This window comes from Zonotrichia albicollis, chromosome 9 (assembly GCF_047830755.1).
Source record: "Zonotrichia albicollis isolate bZonAlb1 chromosome 9, bZonAlb1.hap1, whole genome shotgun sequence".
NCBI classification, from domain to species: domain Eukaryota; kingdom Metazoa; phylum Chordata; class Aves; order Passeriformes; family Passerellidae; genus Zonotrichia; species Zonotrichia albicollis.
The window spans coordinates 3,596,343-3,615,659 of NC_133827.1; the positions used below are offsets into that span (position 1 = coordinate 3,596,343).

Here is a 19,317-nt window from a genome sequence, read left to right on the forward strand (position 1 = left end):
AGCAGGAAGAGGCCATTTGTGCTGAGAGTCAGATGGGAAAGGAGGGGGTTCTGTCCTGGGGGGGCACATCCAGGGGAGTTTTGTCCAGGGAGGATCTTGTTCTGGGGGTCACCTGGAAGAAACCAGTCCAGGGGGTGGCACATCCTGGGGACCCCTGTCAATGCAAGGGTGGGGCCCAGCCATGGCCCAGCCCCACTGCACAGGGATGGCCATTGCCCAGCCCTGCTCTGCCCAGCCCCAGGGGGCAGCCAGCACCTGAGGGTCCCTCCTGCCCCCTTGGCTTTGATTCTGGCAGCTTTAGAGCTGCTGCAGAGGTGATAATTCTGTGGGTGGAAAAAATTCTTGGGTTTTGTTCTTCTTGTGGTTTTCTCAGCCCTCCAAGAAGCACAAAAGCCAGAGTGACACAAGCAGTGAATCTGTAAAGGCCTTTGATGGTTTTCAGAGCAGGGCTGGCTAAAAACCCGCCCTGCAGGGGCAGCTGTGAGGGAACCAGACAGGAAATGCAGCATTTTATCGATTTGTCCCTGTCCCCAGGGTACTGAGAGAGCCCCAGGTCTACTGGAAAGAAAGCAACAACAATCTGCTCCTTAACCTGACAGGGACCTGGCTCCTTCCCGAGCTGAATTGACAGAGCTGGACAAACAAAAACCATTTCTCCCAGTTTAATCAAAGAGCTGTATTTTGGGTCCAATAAGAGGGACAAGGGTCCTGTGCCTCCTGGCTCTAGGGAAGGGAGTGGGGAGCCCCTGGGGGTCCTGGGAGCACTGGGAGCACTGGAATGGGGAGCTCTGGGCAGCCCCACATGGGACCCCCACTCGTGGCCACCCCACAGACATGGTGAGCACCCATGGGAGCTTGGGGGCACAGATGGTGGGTGCCCTCAGGCAGGGACCCCCAGTGTCCCCAGCGTCACAGCATGTCATCGTAGTCACAGGGGTCCTGCTGTCCCTCGTTGGGTCCCGACAGCTCTACGTTGGTCACTTGTGGATCCCAAAGTGGGGCAGGGCTGGGGGACACCTGTGGGGGCTTTGAGAGTGACACTGCTTGTGGGGACCTCGGTGGGGGTGACACCCGAGGGTGATGTGTCCCTGTCACCCTCTGTACTCACCATCTGCCCATTTGGTGTCCACGACGTGGGAGGTTCAGCACTGCCCCTTCCTCCCAGGGGATCCTGTGGGGATGGGGGGGTCTGGGTCATGTCTAGGGAGGAGGAAAGGGGAGCCCCAGGCAGAGCCCCCCACTCACCTGTCCTGGAGCTTCCTGGCAGCTGCAAGGGAAAGGGGAGAGGGGGACTGTGGGAACACTGGGACCCCTGATCCTTCCTGGGACCTCAGTAGTTCCAACCACTCACGAGACCCCCAAATCCCCACTGCAGCCCCAAATTCCAATGGACCCCTGATTCCCCCAGGACACTCTAATGACCCCTGAACCTCCCAGAACTTCTGTATCACCGCAGTGCCCCCAGTCCCCCTGGTGCCCCCAACCCTCTGAGCCCCCAGAACGCCAAGCATGGAAGAGAGGGGGACCCACAAACTCCCACAGGACCCAGAAAGATCCTCCAACATCCCTGCACAGCTCTCTAGGAGCTCTCCAAACCCTCCAGGAACTTCCAATGCCACTGCAATATTCCTCAAAGCCCATCCGGGGATGTCGCGGGAGCACTACTAAGACTCTCCAAATTCCCTCCAAATCCCCCAAGACGCCCAGCCGAGGTCACTGCAGGCTCAGTGTCCCCCAGCTCAGGCGCCCTGGGTGCTGCTGATCTCTGTCCCCACTCTGGGGGCTCCTCCTCACTCCAGGAACCCCATCCCCCCCCTCCCCCCCATTGTCACCCACCCTGGTGGTGCCACCAGTGACAGCCCCCGATGACAGCCAGGAGCAGGAGCAGGAACAGGAGGGTCCTGCCGACATTCACAGCCACTGCTGGGGACAGAGGGGGACTGACCAGGGTCCCTACAGGAACTAGAGGGGCCCGGAACAACCCAGCAACCCTGTGTGACCCCACCTCTGACCCAGGGTGAGCAAGGTGACACCTCCAGGGCCAGCTCAAGGCTGAGTGCCCGTAACACGTGGTGCCCGTCCTGTCCCAGCTGGTTGGCGGCTGCTGTGGTGTGTTCTTAAGTTCGTTAGTTTGCTCCCCCCATTTTCTGTATTACTTCCTGCTGCTACCCTGCCAGTTAGGTTGCTATGGAAATGAAACTGCTCCTCCCTTGGTTTCTCTTATAAAGTGAAAGTTTTTTCCTCCTTGGGGTCAGTCAATCACTCTTTTTCTCCTCCCAGGTTTCGAGAATTTTCTTTTCTCTGGGAGGTATGGTTGGCTGTAGCCCCGGAGCCCCTCCTATGATTTATAACAGTTGGCTACTTTAGTATATCAGTTATGTTTCGTACCTCCAAATATGTATTTCTATTGGATAGCCGGGTTTCCCTGCCTTCTTCCCCCCTTTTCCCTTAAAACCCTCTCCTGCCCCTTGTTCGGGGCCATTTGCTGGGTGTTTCCCCTCCTTGTTGGTTCTTCTGTAATAAACCGACAGTTTACTCCCAGCAAGTGGTCGCCTCCTAATTCGTCTCTCACCGCGCTGCTCCGAGCTATCCCCCAGCTCAGCCCGAGGCCAAAAGACGCCAAGGGGGGCTGCTTTCTGATGCGCAGGGGCCCTGGCCTTCGCCCCTCACCAGATAGCCGGATTCCAGGGCCGTTCACGCCCCCGCGCAGGTGGCCACTCACTGGTAGGTGCCCAAATGTCCCACATCGACAGCCTTGAGCTCCAGGAGGGGACCTTGGGCCACCTCCTGCCCGTTGTGCAGCCAGGTAAAGGTGACAGGGGCTGAGCCCACCTGCACCGAGCTGTGCAGGGTCACGTTGTCACCTGTGTGCACTTCATGTGACAGGGGACTTAGGGTGATGGTGGCATTGGCCACGGGCACTGTGGGGACAGACACAAGGCTGAGGGCACAGGGAAGGGCTGGCAGCCGGTGTGTGGGGATAGGGATGAGGGGGATGGGTGTGATGGGGGACTTTGGGTATGGGGTCACACCACAGAGGAGTAAAGGGACTGAGGGCAGAGGCGAAGGGACACAATAAAGGTGACAGGGGGACATGGAGGTACTCAGGAAGGGGACCTGGGGGGTCTCTGGGGACTCCCCGTGCCCATCACCACACTCACTGCGCACTGTGATGCAAAGCTGGGCGCTGCTCTTCTGCACGGTTCCCCCCCGCATCGGAGCGCACCTGGCAGCTGTAATTCCCCGAGTGGGAGACCCCCACGGCGAGCACCAGCAGCTGCAGGGACCCCTGTGGGCCCCCCACCACCTGCCCGTCCCAGTAGAACACGTGCAGGAGGGGGTCTCGGGGCCGCAGGGGGCTGGGGGTGCTGAGGCAGCTGAGAGTCAGGGGGGACCCCACGATGCACTTGGGGGGCCGTCTAGCACTGGCACCAAGGAGAGCTCAGGGAAGGAGAGGGGAGCTAAGGACTGTGACTCTGAGTCTGCTGGGAAGTGGCTTTGGGGGTGTCAGGAGACTGGAGTTCCAGCCGTGGGGTGCTCACCATGCATTGTCACTGTCACCGGTGCTGAGAGCACCCACAAGGACACATTGGAGCTCACCCAGCTCCCACAGCGGTAGCGGCCACTGTGGTTCAGCTGCAGAGGGGAAAGGGACAGCACAGTCCCATTGAGGGACCCCTACACTTCCTTGTCCTCATAGCAGAATTGCCCCTCAGTGACTGACATGTTCTCCCACTCCCTGTGCCCCCTCCCCAGAGGTCTCTGCCTCTCTGGGGTCAATCCCCAGGATGTCAGGCCCGTGCCCGGCGCACTCACCCCCCAGGAGCAGCGCCACCTTCCCGGCCATCCTGGTGTCCCCAGCCATGTGCACTGGCTGTCACTCGCTGCCAGGGTGGCTGTCCCCTGGGTGGTGGGTCTATGGCCAAAGGGGAAAAAAGCGAGGTCAGGTCTCTTCCTCATGTGTAGGTGGCACCTGGTGGTGGCAGGGTGACCACAAGCTGGGGACAGGCTGTGGGCAGGGAGGGGACAGGATGGGGACAGGACAGAGTGGCAGAAGGTGGGACATGGGCTTAGCAGGAGTGAGGGGCACAGGGTGTTTGGAGAGCCAGGGATGGGTTCTAGGGGAATGGGGAGCCCAAGGGATTGGGTCCCTGGGAATGGGGGTTCTGAGGAGGGGGAGTCACCATGGATGGAGGTGCCATGGGAATGGGGGTGCCCAGGGCTGGGGGAACTAAGGGATGGAAGTCCCAGAACAATGAGGGCTCCAGGGATTTGGGGTCAGAAGATGGTTGTCCTAGGTATGAGGGTACCAGGGGAATGAGGGATCCAGTGGGCATGAGGGTTTCTGGGAGAATCTAGGTTCTGGGGGAAGAGGAATGTCTGTTAGTGGAATGAATGGGAGAGGGTTCCTTGGGAATGAGGTCCTGGGCCATGGAGATCCTGGGGAATGTGAGTACTGGGATGGGGTCCCTGGGACAAGGGGACTGAAGGAATGGGGGTCCCATGGTTGGGTACCCAGGGGAATGAGGGTGCCAGAGATAGGCAGTGGCTCGGTGGGTTCATGGTTTGGAGCCCCTGCCCTGAGTGCCTCAGATTTTGGGGTGACCCAGGGCCCAACACAGCCCTTGAAGTGTTCCGATGGCCTGGGGGTGACGCCAGGGAGATTCTGAAGGGCTCTAAGTCTGTGTGCCCCCAGCTCCCAGGGGCTTTTTCCACTCTTCATTTCCACTTCCTCCTTTTGATCCCTCAATTTCACAATGCCCCAGTTTATTCCTTGATTATTCAACTGGGAAACAACTGAGTAGGGAACGGGTTGGGGGAACCCCAGAGTGGGGCAAGTAACAGTGAGGGGTCTGCAGGGAGGGCTGGGGAGACTGTGGGGGATGGGGGTGTCTGGCTGTGTGCCCCAACACTTTCACTTTTTCTGTCCTGCAGAAGAAGGAAGAGGCCGTTTGTGCTGTCACACGGCGGGGGGGGGGGGGGGGGGGGAGGGTTCTGTCCTGTGGGGATCCTGTCCCAGGGGGGACACATGCTGGACAAGGGGTCCTGCCCTGGAGCATGGCAGCTCCGGGGGGCTCCAGATTTCTCCATTCTTGCTCGTTGCCTACAGGATCTGAGCCAGCAAGAGCAGCTGGGGAATGGAGCCCCAGGCAGGAAGGAGCTCCCAAATTCCTGCTCCTTGAAGCCAGTGTCCATCCAAGGATGGGGCCCAGCCATGGCCCAGCCCCACTGCACAGGGATGGCCATTGCCCAGCCCTGCTCTGCCAAGCCCCAGGTGGCAGCCAGCACCTCAGGGTCCCCCCTGCCCCCTTGGCTTTGATTCTGGCAGCTTTAGAGCTGAAGAGGTGAGAATTCTGTGGGTGGAAAATGGCCTGCCTGTGGTTTGCTCAGCCCTGCAAGAAGCACAAAACCCAAAGGGAGCTCAAGCAGTGGCTCTGTGAGGGCCTCTGATGGTTTTCAGAGCAGGGCTGGCTGGAAACCACCCCTGCAGAGGAAGTTGAGAGGGATCCAGTCTGGAAATGCAGCAATTGATCATTTACTCCCTGTCTCCAAGGGACTAAGAGAGCCCCAAAACTACTGCAAATGTCACAACAATCTGCTCAACAACCTGACTGGGTCCTCCTTGAACAAAATGAGCAGCCCTTTGGAATGTCATGGAAAGAAAGTTTGGGTTCTGGCTCGGCTGCCAGACAAGAGGGAAATGTGGGAAGTATTGAGCAGTGGCTCTGCCCTATGGCCATGATGGGGCTGTGGGGAGCGATTCTGTTTGGATTCCAGGTGTTCCCAAAGCTGCTCCTTCCCTGCCCTCCTCACCTGCACAAGGCATAGGGAATAGACAGGGCTCTGCCCCACACCGGCTGCACACCTTCCAGGGTACCCCTCCACTTCCCGGAGCTGTGGGGGCCTTACCCTGGAAACGCTCGGTCCTGACACATCGCGACAGTGCCTTCGGACACGCTGCCACAGTCGGTTCGGACACCTTGTGACCGTCCCGGCACTCGCAGCGCGATGGCAGCTGGGCCCCTTCCCGGTGCTCCGGGACCACCATTGCGGTCCCTCCTTTCCGCAGACCCCACCGCAGGGTCTCTGCTCCCCCTGTCCTGGGGTCTCCCCTCCGCCGTTTCACTCCCTCCACGCTCGGGGCTCCCCAGTAGAGTCCCGGTCCCTCCATCCCGGCCCCTCCCACCCGCTGCTCCCCGGCCCCTCCGGCCGCGCCCCTCTACAGCCCCGGGGCCGGCACCGGCAGAGGCTGCCGAGCTCGTGCAGGATGAGACGTTCCTGGGGCAGCGCCGGCTGAGCGGGGCCCGGCTCCCTCAGGCCGTCCTTGCCCGCAGCACTCGGGCTCCAGCAGCCCCGGGCTGCTCCTCGGGATGTGCCGACTGCTCCCGGAGCACTGCCCTTTGTCGGGATCGAGCCAGAGAACACCCGAATCATCCCACCAAGGCCTGGGCCGGGACCTCCTGTGAGGCTGTGCCCGAGCCCTGAGAGGTTTGGGAGCCCGATGGGCATCACTGCTCTGTCCCAAAATCTGAGTGGAGCAGGAATGGCAAGTGGGGCCCACCATGGCCCAGCCCCTCTGGGCCTCCCCTGAGCACCCTGAGGAGTCCCCGGCGCTCAGGCTTCACCTGCATGGCCAGGCGCTGCTCCCGTGGGCCACCTGCTCCAGCTGCTCTTGCCTCAGCCCCAGGATCCCAAAATCCCCAGGAGAGGCACCGGTGCTCTGTGTTTTGCATGGGGTTGCTTTAGGAATGCAGCGGAACTTCAGGAACTCCAGCACTAATTACAACATCTCCTTAAGGGTCTGCAGCTCCCAGAGCAGCACAGGGACATTGGCCCAAACAGCTCCAATTTAGCCCCATCTTGCCCTCCTAAGACACTGCTCTCAGCCCCGGCTGTACCTATAGTCCAGTTGCAGCTGCAGAGCCCTCAGGGCTGTGCCTCTGCCCTCTTCTTCCTCCTCCCCTGGGGCTGCTGTGTCAGAACCAGCAGTGGCCCAGGAACAGCAGAAACTCCAAATGTGCTCTGCAGCCACCTGAGGAGATGGGGCAGAGTCAGCACCAAGCACCAGCTTTCCTCAGCATCCCAGGGAACTTCATTCCCAGAGCTGCTGTGCCGAGGCTGAAGGAGGAAAAGGGAATGAAAGGCTGTAAAGCTACCAGAAGTGATGTTGTGGACCTGAGACCTGCCTGGGCACTGACTTCCTTCCATCCGGGATCATAGAGAGCTGTTGCGGGTATTGCACAGGGCATTTGCCTGGCTGCGGTTATAACTGCCACAAAAACCAACAGCACTGAGGAGGAGGGAAAGTTCTAGATTTGTCTTGTTTGTTCTATTCTGGTTTATAAATTTCCTAGTAAAGAGCTGCTATTCCTTTTCTTACAGTTCTGCCTGGAAGCCCCATCATCTTTGAAATCAAAAAATGGTTTTTGACCTTGGGCCAACTTTCTATTCCAGGAACGTTCCCACTTTCCTTGGCAGATATTTCTCATTTAAATGAGTGGCACACTCCGGGATTCCAGTGTGGATGGGACAGACATGCCAAGAAGAGTCAGTGTCAGAGACTTGGCGACCTCATGCTCTGCCTTTTAAGCCAGTTGGGCCACCAAGGGCCCTCTCCTCAGATGGCACTTCTGGTCACCCAGCCACTCAGGACCTGGTGTGTCACACTGTCCCTGTGTGCAATGGCTGAAAGACTGATGGACAGGCGGGGCTGTGTCTCTCCAAAACCAAGGCCTGACCTACCCCTGCCACACACAGCTGTTACAAAATTATCTCCAGACATCAAACTTTTCCTGTCTCTGACACCCCACACTGTGCCATGGCCTTACCCCGACTGCCCTATGAAAGGGGGAGGCTCTGGAATCCCCACATTTTGAGATCCTTTGTGAGGATCTCACAGACTTTGTGAGATCCTGGGGTGGGGAACACGGCAGAGGAGGGGTTTGGTACAGGGGACAAGAGAATCCAGAGCCTTCTGAAGGCTGCTTTGGCCATTAGAGCAAGGAAGGTCCAGCGTCCTGCCAGGTTCCTCTGGTGGAGGAAACGTGCAGGGAGAAAAATTGGGTTTGTTCCTTGTTAGGTCTTTCCCAGGTAATTTGCCCATGTGTGACGATTTGGACTCAGAACCTTATTGCTGTTGCTGTTTGTTTTATTCTTTCTGGTTGCTGTTTCAGGAAATTGTTCTTCTCTCAGCCCTTTGGCATATTTGATCCTCCACAGCAAGGGAGAGGGGCAGTTTTTAGTGGCAGCACACACACGAGTGGGTGCCCATGGGTGTGGACCCCCAGTGCCCCCCAGTTTCCCCCAGTGTCACAGCACATTCCCGTAGATGTCACCGGTTCCCATGGTTGCCCCTGGTGTCCCCGCAGCTCCGCATAGGTCACCTGGGGATCCTGGAGGGTGGTGGCACGGGGGGACACTGCGAGAGACACGGGCTGTGGGATCTGGGTGGGGTGACACTCGTGGGTGACGTGTCCCTCTGTGTGTGTCCCCCCTGTACTCACCCTCTGCCCTCTTGGTGACCACGACATGGGTGTACAGCACCTCCCCCTCCTCTGGGGGGACTGGGGGATCTGGGGGGGCCCTGCGGGAATAAAGGGGATGTGGGGGAGGGAATGGGAGATCTTGGGGTTGGGGTAAAATGGGAGAGTGTGGTTGGAGCCCCCCATTCACCTTTCTTGGCACTTTCTGGCAGCTACAGAGGAAAGAGGGGAGGGGTGATTGCGGGATCCCTAGGGCCCTGAACCCTCTCAGTATTCCTGAGCCCCCAGGGGAGCCTAACATTTCCACAGGACCCCCAAGCATCTCTGGAGCACCCCAGAATTCATTAACTTCCCCAGTGCGTGGATCCAAATCAGCCTCAAGAACCCAAACCCAGCAGGGACCCAGACCTTCCAAACGCCCCCAGGCCCCATAAAGAACCTCTAACATTCCTGCAGGACACTCCAGCACCTCCCCAAACCTTACAGGACTCCAAGAGAACGTCACAATTCTGGGGCTATGGGTGCTGCCCTATCACTCCCCAATTCTGGGGGCCTCTACAGCTCTCTGAGACCCCTGTCCCCCCATTGTCACCCACACAGTGCCACCAGTGCCAGGCCACAATGTCACCCACAAGCAGGAGCAGGAACAAAAGGGCCCCACTGAACCCTGAGGCCACTGCAAGAACAGAGGGGGACACATCAGGGTCACCCATTGCCTCAGGGGTCCTGCACAACCTGGTGACCCTGTGTGACCCCACCTGTGAGCAAGGGTGAGCCAGGTGTCACCTCCAGGGCCAGCTCTGGGCTGAGTACCCGGAACACGCGGTGCCCGTCCTGTCCCAGCTGGTTGGTGGCCACGCACGGGTAGGTGCCCTGCATGTCCCACATCGACAGCTCTGAACTCCAGGAGGGGACCCAGGGCCACCTCCTGCCCATTGTGCAGCCAGGTGAAGGTGACAGGGGCTGAGCCCACCTGCACTGAAAAGCGCAGGGTCACAGGGTCACCTGCACGCACCTGGTGTGACAGGGGACTGGGGGTGATGGTGGCATTGGTCACGGGCATTGTGGGGACACAGACAGGGCTGGCACTGAGCAAGGTGGAATGGGAGTGTCATTGGTGGGTCACCCCCAGTCTGAGGGTTCCACTCACCCAAGACTGTGACATTCAGGGTGTCACTCTCAGCCACGCTGTCCCCGTCGCTAACCCAGCACTAGTATTGGCCTCTGTCATTGTCCCCAACGTGGTGCATCTCCAGGTGGCGGTTGGTGTCCAGCGGTGCCCCCAAGCCCTCCCGGTGCCAGGAGAAGCACAGGGGACCTGTCCCCACTGCCACTGTGCAGCTCAGCACCAGGCAGTCCTCCAGTGCCACCTGTCCTCTGGGGGGCTGCACTGACAGGGACACCCCCGAAAGCGGGACCCCTGTGGGGGGACACAGGAGGTATTGGGGACCCAGGAGAGGTGGGGGGACATGGGAGAGGAAAGAGGGGGATTGGAGGGGAGTAGAGAAGATCTCAGTGAGCAGAAGGGGACCCTGGGAGGCGTGTTGGTACCTGGGGACAATGGTGAGATCCAGTGGAAAGGTGTAGAGACCCAGGCAGGGAGGGGGAATCAGATAAGAGACTGAGGAGACTCAGGGAATGATGTGGGATTTAGAAAGGGGCAGGAGGCGTCAGGGAGGGAAGGGAGAGCAGAGGGTGGAGTAGGGACCTTGGAAGAGGTGGGGATTCCAGGGAGGGCTGGGGAGGACAAAGAGAGGGATGAGGGATCTGCAGGGGGAACTGGGCAGTCGTGGGGGAAACCAAGAGGGATATGGGCAATTTTGTGTGACCCAGGGAGTAGTAAAGGAAGGGATGAAGGATTCAGGCAGTGGTGAGAAAACCTTTGGAGGATGTCAGGCTTCCCTGTCCTCATCCCTTCACTCACTGCGCACTGTCACTGTCATCAGCTTCGACTCCTTCCACTGTGACACCACCTGGCCCCTGCAGCTGTAACGATCACTGTAGTGCAGCTGTGGAGGTGACAGGGACATCTCTGTCCCATTGTGGAGCCCCTCCAGTTTCTTCCAATCATGGTAGAAGGACATGTCAGTGAGCAGTTTGTTCTGCCAGCCCCAGCAGCGCAGTGTCATCATGTCCCGCTCCTGCAGTGCCCATGCTGGCACCTGCAGCACCACCAGGTCTGGGGGACAGAGGGGTCCTGTCACACCAGGGGTGTCAGGAGGGTGGTGACGGCACTGGGAGGCACCAAGAGCCACCCAATGTGAGAGAGAGAAGTCTTCTTGCAGAGGGATGCTCTGGGATGTCCCCATATGCAGAGGATGGGCTCTTGTCACACACGAGGTGACCCATGGAGCAGAGCACAACCACAGCCCTTGGGGTCCCTGCAGGTGCCAGGATGGGGACACTCAACTTCCCTCACCATCTAAAACTCTCATGGGGATGCTGAGCCCAGTGCCGGGTCTGTCACATGTGTAGGTGCCACTCAGGGTGACAGTGAGGCAGCCACATCCCTGCTGCCCCAAGCGCTGCCCATCCTTGTACCAGGTGGTGGCACTGGCAGTCCCCAAGCCCTGGCAGGTCAGTGTCACCCGGTCCCACAGCACCGGCAGCCTCCGGAGGGCTCTACAAGGAGCTGGGTGGTCTGGGCACCTGTGGGTGACAGGGGACACCAGCCTGCCAGGGCCACCATGGGGCTGGGGACAGCGGGATGGGGCCATGGCATCCCCCGAGGACTCACCAGCGAGGCTGAGGGTCTGGGCTGAAAGGGAGAAGGGAGAGGGCTCTGTGGGGGTGGCACTGTGGGAGCAGAGGCCCAGGGATAGGTGGTGTGGGGGCTGTGCCCAAAGTGTCCTTGTGTGACATGGACCCCTTGGGGACAGACACACCTTGGCTAGCTTTTGCTCAGGCAGGACATGGGGATTCTGTGGACACCCCTGAACTAGGGGCACCACGGCCACCCCGTGCTGGCACAGGTCACCCCCACCAGCCCATGTTGCCTCCCCTAGTCCCTGTCCCCCTGTTACTGTCCCCATATACCTGCCCCCCTTCCCCTGTCCCCACAGCCACCCCATGTGGCTCTTGTCACCTCATGCACTGACTCTGCTGGCCTTGGGGACCTCAAAGGACCCCACAGCCACCCTGTGCCCCCTCCCGTCCTTATCCCTGGGGTGTCAAGCCCGTGCCCGGGCCACTCACCCCACAGGAGCAGCGCCACCTTCCCGGCCATCCCAGTGTCCCCAGCCATGTGCACTGGCTGTCACTCATTGCTGGGGGTGGCTGTCCCCTCGGTGGTGGCTCTTTGGATGAAGGGGAAGAAGGCGAGGTCAGGTCTTTTCCTTATGTGTTGGTGGCCTTTGGTGGGGGCAGGGTGGCCACAAGCACAGGATCATGGGGATGTGGCCTTGGAGACAGGCTGACGGAAGTGTGGGAACAGCCTGGGGACAAGGCTGGGTTGGACACAGCAGGACATGGGGTTCCCATGTGTGGGGGTCTTGGTGAGTTTAGGGACCTGGGGATGGATGGATGTCCAGGGGAATGGGGGTCCCAGAAATGGGGTCCCTTGAACTGGGGGTCCTGATAGAGGGGAGTCACCAGGGATAGGTGGGCTATGGGAATGGGGATGCCCAGAGCTGGGGGGGACTCAGGGATGAGAGTCCCAGGGGAGCGTGGGCTCCAGGGATTGGGGGTCAGGGGATGGGGATGCTATGGGAATGGATGTCCCTGTGGGAATGTGGGTCCTGGGAGAATCAAGGTCCTGGAGAAAGGCAGATTTCAGGAGATGGAATAAACAGGAGAGGGCTCCTTGGGAATGGTGTCCTAGGCCATGGAGATCCTGAGGAATGTCAGTACTGGGATGGGGATACCAGGGAAGGTGAGGAATGGTGATCCCATTATTTGATTTCAAGGGCAATAGGAGTGCCAGGGATGGGCAGTGGCTTGGTGAGCCCATTGGTCAAAGCTCCTTCCCTGGGTGGCTCAGATTTTGGGGTGACTCACGGTCCAGCAAAGTCCCCCTCAGGGTGCTTGTGGTTTGGGAGCGTCACCCCAGGTATGTTCAAAGAAGGTCTGGGTCTGTGTCCCCATAGACGCCAGGGGCTTTTCTCCTCTTTATTTCCATTTCCATCATTTTACCTCTTAATTTCACAAACATCAGTTTCGTGCCTTGATGAACCTCGGGAGGCCCTGAGCACGGAACGAGTTGGAGGGAAGCCCACTGTGGGGGAAGCAGCGGTGAGGGGTCTGCAGAGAGGGCTGGGGAGGCTGTGGGAGATGGGGGTGTCCAGCTTTTACCCCCACAACACTTTCTCTCTCCTGCAGAAGAAGGAAGAGGCCGTTTGACACCTTTCTCTCACGGGGGGCAGGTTCTGACCTGGGGCGGGGGCAAATCCAGGGGTCTCCTGCTCTGGGGGGATCCTGTCCCAGGGGGGACACATGCTGGACAAGGAGGTTCTGTCCTGGGGGATGGCAGCTCCAGAGGGGTCCAGACTTCTCCATTCTTGCTCGTCCCCTGCAGGATCTGAGCCGGCAAGAGCAGCTGGGGAATGGAGCCCTGGGCAGGAAGGAGCTCCCAAACTCCTGCTCCTTGAAGCCAGTGGCCATCCAAGGGTGGGGCCCAGCCATGGCCCAGCCCCACTGCACAGGGATGGCCATTGCCCAGCTCTGCTCTGCCCAGCCCCAGGTGGCAGCCAGCACCTGAGGGTCCCCCCTGCCCCCCTGGCTTTGATTCTGGCAGCTTTAGAGCTGCTGCAAAGGTGAGAATCCTGTGGATGGAAACAGTCCTGGCCTGTGGTTTGCTCAGCTCTGCAAGAAGCACAAAACCCAAAGGGAGCCCAAGCAGTGGCTCTGTGAGGGCCTTTGATGGTTTTCAGAGCAGGACTGGCTGGAAACGCCCCCTGCAAGGGCAGCTGAGAGGGAGCCAGTCCTGAAATGCAGCAGTTAATAATTTTGTGCCGATGCCCAAGGGACTGAGAAAACCACAAAACTACTGCAAAGACCACAACAATCTGCTCATCAACCTGACTGAAATGCTTTTTCTTGAAGAAAAGCGGCAGACTTCTGGAACCTCATGGAAAAAATATTTGGGTTCACTCTGTGGCCCCAAAATAAGAGGGAAAAGTGTGGAAATATTGAGCAGGGGCTGCACATGAGGGACTGGGGAACAAGGGTTTCACAGCAGGAGAAGGGAGTGCCAAGGCAGGGGAATTCAGGGCAGACTGGAGTGGATTTACCAGGGAATCAAACCCTGAGGCACACATGGGCATTTCCACAGATTCCTGTGCACTGTTCCAAGGATGGACAGAGCTTCCTCCCTTCCTCCATGGGAAGTCAATCATGTTTCAGCGTGAGAATAAGCAAAATGGGGAGAGTTCCTAAAAATGGCCCAAGTAAAGGCTTCTTTAGGGGCTGGGTTGCTTTCCAGCAGGCAGGGAACAATCCCAGGGAGCTGTTGGACACTCAGGGAGATTCCACATTCTCTGTTATCCACAAGCAAATGATGCTGTGGGATGCACCAATGGACTGCTAAAAGGAACATAAAAGTCTAATTTCATTGGGATTTGTTTGTGTTTTTATTGTGAGGAACTTCTTGAGAAAGCAATGGATTCTATAAAGGAGAGCAATTTATACCTTTTCAGTTTGGTTTTCACTGAGTTTGTTCTTTTTTGGGAAAATAATGGTGTGGGAAAGATTTTTGCTTTTATTCTATGGATGTATAATTTTGTCTGAAGCAATTGGACATCAAGTGTTGCCTGGGATTGCTGAGCCAGGAAATTGGAGGGACCCAGGAGTGTGTGGGGCCAGGGGCAAAGAGAGTCCCAGGAAAGCCCTGGGGTGCCTCAGGGTGGGGGCTGTGCTGGGCTCTGGGTCACCCCAAAAATCTGAGGCAACCAGGGAAGGAGTTGAGACCCCTGTGCCTGCCCAGCCACTGCCCACCCCTGGCACCCCCATTCCCCTGGGAACCCAACCATGGGACCCCCATTGCATTGGTCTCTCCTCCCTGGGTACCCCCATCCCAGGACTGCCAGTGCCCATCACCACCATTGCCTTGATCCCATCCCATGGGCTGCTTCTTCCCCCAAAACCCCTATTCCCAAGGGTCCCCTTTTTCCCGTTGCACCCCCAACCCTGGCACCCACATGCCATGACCCCAAATCCCTGGGGACCATGTTCAGGGGATCCCTGAATGTCCCCAGGCATGAAGACCCCAATTCCCCTGGAACCCCATTCTCCTGGACACCCATCCTTGGTTCCCCACATCCCCTGAGCCCCCCACTCCTGGAAACACCATCCCCCACCATGTCCCCAGACTATGCAGCCTTGTCCCCAGCTTGTCCTCGGCTTGTGGCCACCCTGCCCCCACCAAGGGCCACCTACATGTGGGGACGGATGTGACCTCGCTTCCTTCCCCTTCATCCGAAGAGCCGCCAGCCAGGGGAGCGGTGGCCACAGCAGCAAGGGACAGTCAGTTCACAAGGCTGGGGACACCGTGATGGCCGGGAAGGTGACGCTGCTCCTGTGGGGTGAGTGCCCCGGGCACGGGCCTGACACCCTGGGGATGGGGAGGGGAGAGGGCACAGGGAGGCTGTGGGGTCCCCTGAGGTCCCCAATGCCAGAGTCCATGGACCCCAGTTTGGGGTGGCTGTGGGGACAGGAAAAGGGAACAGGAACAGGGAGCAGGAAGCGTGGAACAGGGATTTGGGGAAAGGGACAGGGGGACAGAGATGTGGGGACAAGGATGTGGCAGAAGGAACCTTGGGGCTGGGGCAGCTGTGGGAACAAGGACAGGGACACAGGGTTGCAAGGACAGGGACAAGGGATCAAGCACCATGCTGATGGACCATGGGGACAGGTGCCATCGGAATGGGACCATGGGTACAGAACCATGGGGATGTGGCTGTGGGGCTGGCAGGGGTGACCTGTGCCAGCACAGGGTCCCCATGCCTAAGCAAGAGTTGGCTGCTGTGTCCCTGTCCTTCTGTGCCACACTAATGCCCCCACTGAGACCTATTGGGGAAAACCCCATGCCCTGTGCTCCTGTGTAGCTGTTCCTGCAGTGCCACCCCCACCCAGCCCTGTCCCTTCTCCCTTCCAACCCAGACCCTCAGCCTCGCTGGTGAGTCCTCGGGGGATGCCATGGCCCCACCCTGCTGTCCCCACACCCCTGCTGGCCCTGGCAGGCTGGTGTCCCCTGTCACCCACAGGTGCCCAGACCACCCAGCTCCTGGTGGAGCCCCCCTGGAGGCCGGCGGTGCTGTGGGACCGGGTGACACTGACCTGCCAAGGCGCGGGGACTGCCGGTGCCACCACCTGGTACAAGGACGGGCGGCGCTGGTGGCAGCAGGGAAAGGACCGCCTCATTGTCACCCTGAGTGGAACCTATGTGTGTGACAGACCTGGCAGTGGGCTCAGCCCCGCTGTGAACATCTCAGAAGGTGAGGGGTGTTTGGTGTCCCCAGGCTGGCACCCGCGGGGACCCCAAAAGCTCTGGGTGGGCTCCGCTCCATGGCTCACCTTTTGTGTGACCCAAGCGTGTCCCCTGCTCTGGGGACATCCCAGAGCATTCCAGTGTGGGTGAACTCATGTGGGTACTGGGGACACCTAGTGTGCTGGGTGTGATCCAATGGATATATCCCTTTGACATGGGGACCCTTCAGATCGCTGAGATATGATAAGACTTCCCTGTCCCCCAGACTGGCTGGTGCTGCAGGTGCCAGTGCAGGTGCTCTTGGAGGGGGACACAGTGACACTGCGCTGCCGGAGCTGGCGAGACAACCCGATCACCTCAGTGTCCTTCTACCACGAGGACGAGGAACTGGAGGTGTTCCCCAATGGCACTCAGCTGTCCCTGTCCCGTCTGCGGCTGAACCACAGTGGCCGCTACCGCTGCAAGGGCCAGGTGGGAACCTGGGGTTGGAAGGAGTCAGCGCTGGTGACAGTGACAGTTCAGGGTGAGCACCCCAGAGCCCCGCCTCGGCAGTCCCACAGCCCATCCCCAGAGACTCAGGGCCACAAATCCCCCTCGCCTCTCCTGCCCTGATCTCTCCCCTGTGCTGGTGCTGGAGGGTCCCCCTGAGCCCACTCAGGGGTCCCCCCTGACTCTCAGCTGCCTCAGCAACCCCAGCACCCTGCAGCCCCAATCTCCCCTCCTGCACGTGTTCTACTGGGACGGGCAGTGGTGGGGGGCCCACTGGGGTCCCTGCAGCTGCTGGTGCCCGCCGTGGGGGTCTCCCACTCAGGGAATTACAGCTGCCAGGTGCACTCTGAGGGGATGCCGTGTGGAAGAGCAGCGCCCGGCTCTGCATCACGGTGCACAGTGAGTGTGGGGATGGGCATGGGGAGCCCCCACAGCCTCCTCGGGTCCCCTGCCTGAGTACATCCATGTCCCCCATAACACATTACTTGTGTCCTTCCTCCACTCCCCTTGTCCTCTCACCCCTCTTTGGTGTGACCCCATCCCCAACATCCCCCACCACACCCATCCCCCATCCCTATCCACCCACACTGGCTGCTAGGCCCTTCCTGTGGCCTCAGCCCTGTCTCTGTCCCCGCAGTGCCCGTGGCCCACGCCACCATCACCCCTGATGTCCTGGAGGTGACACCGCATGACACGGGTACAGGCAGGGACACAGCTGGGGTCACACAGGGTCACCAGAGATTGCAGGATCCCTGGGGTGATGGGTGACCCTGATGTGACCCCCTCTGCTTCTTGCAGTGGCCGCAGGTGTCAGTGGGGCCCTTTTGTTCCTGCTCCTGCTCATGGGTGTCATTGTGGCCTGGCATCGGTGGAACCATGTGGGTGAGTGACAATGGGGGCACAGGGGTCATGGAGAGGGGTGGGAAGGCCCTCAGAGAAGGGGGGCCCTAGGGCTGCACCCACAGCCCCTGACTTGGGCAGGGCTCAGCCCGCAGTGACCATGGCTCAGAGCCCTGGGGAGCTGTTGGAGGGTCCTGCAGGGATGTTGGGGGTTCTATCAGGGGTCCTCCTCCCTGCCAGACTCAGAGTTTTGGGGGCTCAGGGTGTTGGTGCAAGTGTGGTGGGTCAGGGATACTGAGGGGGGAACAGGGATACTGGGAGGGCCCGGGGAGAATTGTGTGTCTGGTGGTGGTTCAGAGACCCTGGGGCCCCTGGGTGTCCAAACTCACCCCTCCAGTTTTCCTTTGCAGATGCCAGGAAGCACCAGGAAAGGTGAGTGCAGCCTCCAGCCATGATACACCTTTTACCCAAACCCCCAGCACCTCCCATCCCCTTCCACACACCCCCTTATTCCCACAGGGCCCCCCAAAACCCCCTAGAACTCCCAGTGGAGGATCCTCAGGCGACGTACATGGAGCTGCAAAGGCAACCGTTGGAACCCAGCGACATCTGTGAAAATCTACACCAAAAGTTGTGATGCTCTGTGAAGCGGGAGGCACTGGGTGACACTGGGGGTGCTCCCTCCATGACTCCTGTGATTGCCCATCCTTCCAAGGGAGGTGGTCATGGGTCAGAGGGGAGGCTACACAGGGCACCCTGTACTCCCCATTTCCTTTCCCAGTACCCCCAAGGGCTCCCCCATCCCTTTGCTGGTTCCTGCAGAGGCTCCCCAGCCCCATCCAAGGGCCCAAGTACCCTCAGGGACTGCCCCATTCTCTCCCCACAGCATTTGCAGTGCACCCAGGGCTTCCCCATTCCCCCTCCCACTACCCCTGTCCCATCCCGCTGTAAATGGGGGAGTCGGGGAGGATTCTTGCTGAAAGGTTTCTAAGGTGAAAATGAAGCACAAACATGGCAATATTATATCTGAGAGCTGTTTACTGATAAAGGAGGATAAACTTTCGTACTGAAGGGGAATAGAAGGGAGTAGAAAGGGAAAAGGATAGAGAGAGAAACAGAAGACAGGGACAGTGTTACCGCAAGAAGCCTGGGTGCTCTGTGGGCACCAGCTCGGTGGATGGAGTGTGTGTGCTGCAAGCCAGGGCGAGCCCACATGGCTTTTGTGAGTGGCTGGGCATGATTTCCAAGGACGGCACCTGCGTGTCTCTGGCATGGGCGAGCGATGGCTGCAGGCTGGCTGCTGCGGGCTGGCTGCGGGCTGGGGCTGCAGCACTGGGGGCTCTGGGCTGGCTGCAGGGGCTGGGGCTGCGGGGGCAGGTGCAGCAGGCTCGGTGCTGTGGGCATCATGGGAAAGGCGGCAGAGGCAGCGGGTGGGTGCAGGCAGCATCCATTCCATCGGGGAAAGCAATGAAGGAATGTCCAGGATGAGCAGGAATGAGCTGCCTCAGGGAAGCAGCGAAGCAGGGAAGAACGGGTGCGGACAGGGAAGAAGAACCACCGGGAGGAAAAGGCAAGGGAGGGGAGTATCTGTGATATTTTTGCCCGACGTCCAGGAGGAATGATGCATCTGACCCCATCTTGTCAGAAGGCTTATTAAGTACTTTATTTTACTATATTATTCTATATTATATTCCATTACATCCAAACTGAATCTGCCAAGCACTCAACTGCACTCCACTGACCACAATCTCATGATAGTCAGCTTACTGTCCCCCCCCCCCCCCACACACACACACCTGGATTCAATGGGTCAGTGAATCAAAACACTCACAACAGAATTCCAATTACCAGTTCCCTTCAGGTAAACAGTCTCCCACAATGCATTCCATTTGTGAAAAACACAGGAGCAGAAAATGAGATTAGAACTGTTTGGATTTTTTTGCTTCTCCCACTGCTTCTCCCAGGTTCAGAGAATGTGAATCCCACAGGGAAGGACGGCCAAACTGACCCTCTGAGCAAGACCCTGATCCTCCAAGAAACCCAAAGCAAAATGCTCCTGTAGTGTCACAGTTTGTGCTTTTC

At 59.0% G+C, this 19,317-nt stretch overlaps 1 protein-coding gene and 1 long non-coding RNA gene across 2 annotated transcripts; one reads left to right on the forward strand and one right to left on the reverse strand.

Moving 5' to 3' along the window:
- Positions 1 to 588: 588 nt before the first annotated feature.
- LOC141730004 (uncharacterized) lies at positions 589 to 2,700 on the reverse strand. Its single transcript, XR_012581504.1, has 3 exons — positions 2,006 to 2,700; positions 1,109 to 1,171; positions 589 to 1,026 (listed from the first exon to the last, which is right to left on the reverse strand). It is a non-coding gene; the product is annotated as an uncharacterized LOC141730004 (long non-coding RNA).
- A 12,202-nt stretch (positions 2,701 to 14,902) lies between these two features.
- LOC141730005 (low affinity immunoglobulin gamma Fc region receptor III-like) lies at positions 14,903 to 19,053 on the forward strand. Its single transcript, XM_074546647.1, has 7 exons — positions 14,903 to 15,001; positions 15,683 to 15,913; positions 16,172 to 16,429; positions 17,033 to 17,092; positions 17,194 to 17,277; positions 17,646 to 17,667; positions 17,755 to 19,053. Exons 1-7 carry the CDS (start codon positions 14,971 to 14,973, stop codon positions 17,870 to 17,872), a joined length of 804 nt encoding a protein of 267 aa, XP_074402748.1. The 5' UTR covers positions 14,903 to 14,970; the 3' UTR covers positions 17,873 to 19,053.
- The last annotated feature ends 264 nt before the right edge of the window (positions 19,054 to 19,317 follow it).

Excerpts from the sequence above, each read along its gene's own strand:
- LOC141730005 (XM_074546647.1), top strand. The coding sequence starts at position 14,971 with ATGGCCGGGAAGGTGACGCTGCTCCTGTGGG. Across the intron at positions 15,914-16,171 it reads CGCTGTGAACATCTCAGAAG|ACTGGCTGGTGCTGCAGGTG; the intron begins GTGAGGGGTGTT and ends CCTGTCCCCCAG. Across the intron at positions 17,093-17,193 it reads GGTGACACCGCATGACACGG|TGGCCGCAGGTGTCAGTGGG; the intron begins GTACAGGCAGGG and ends TGCTTCTTGCAG.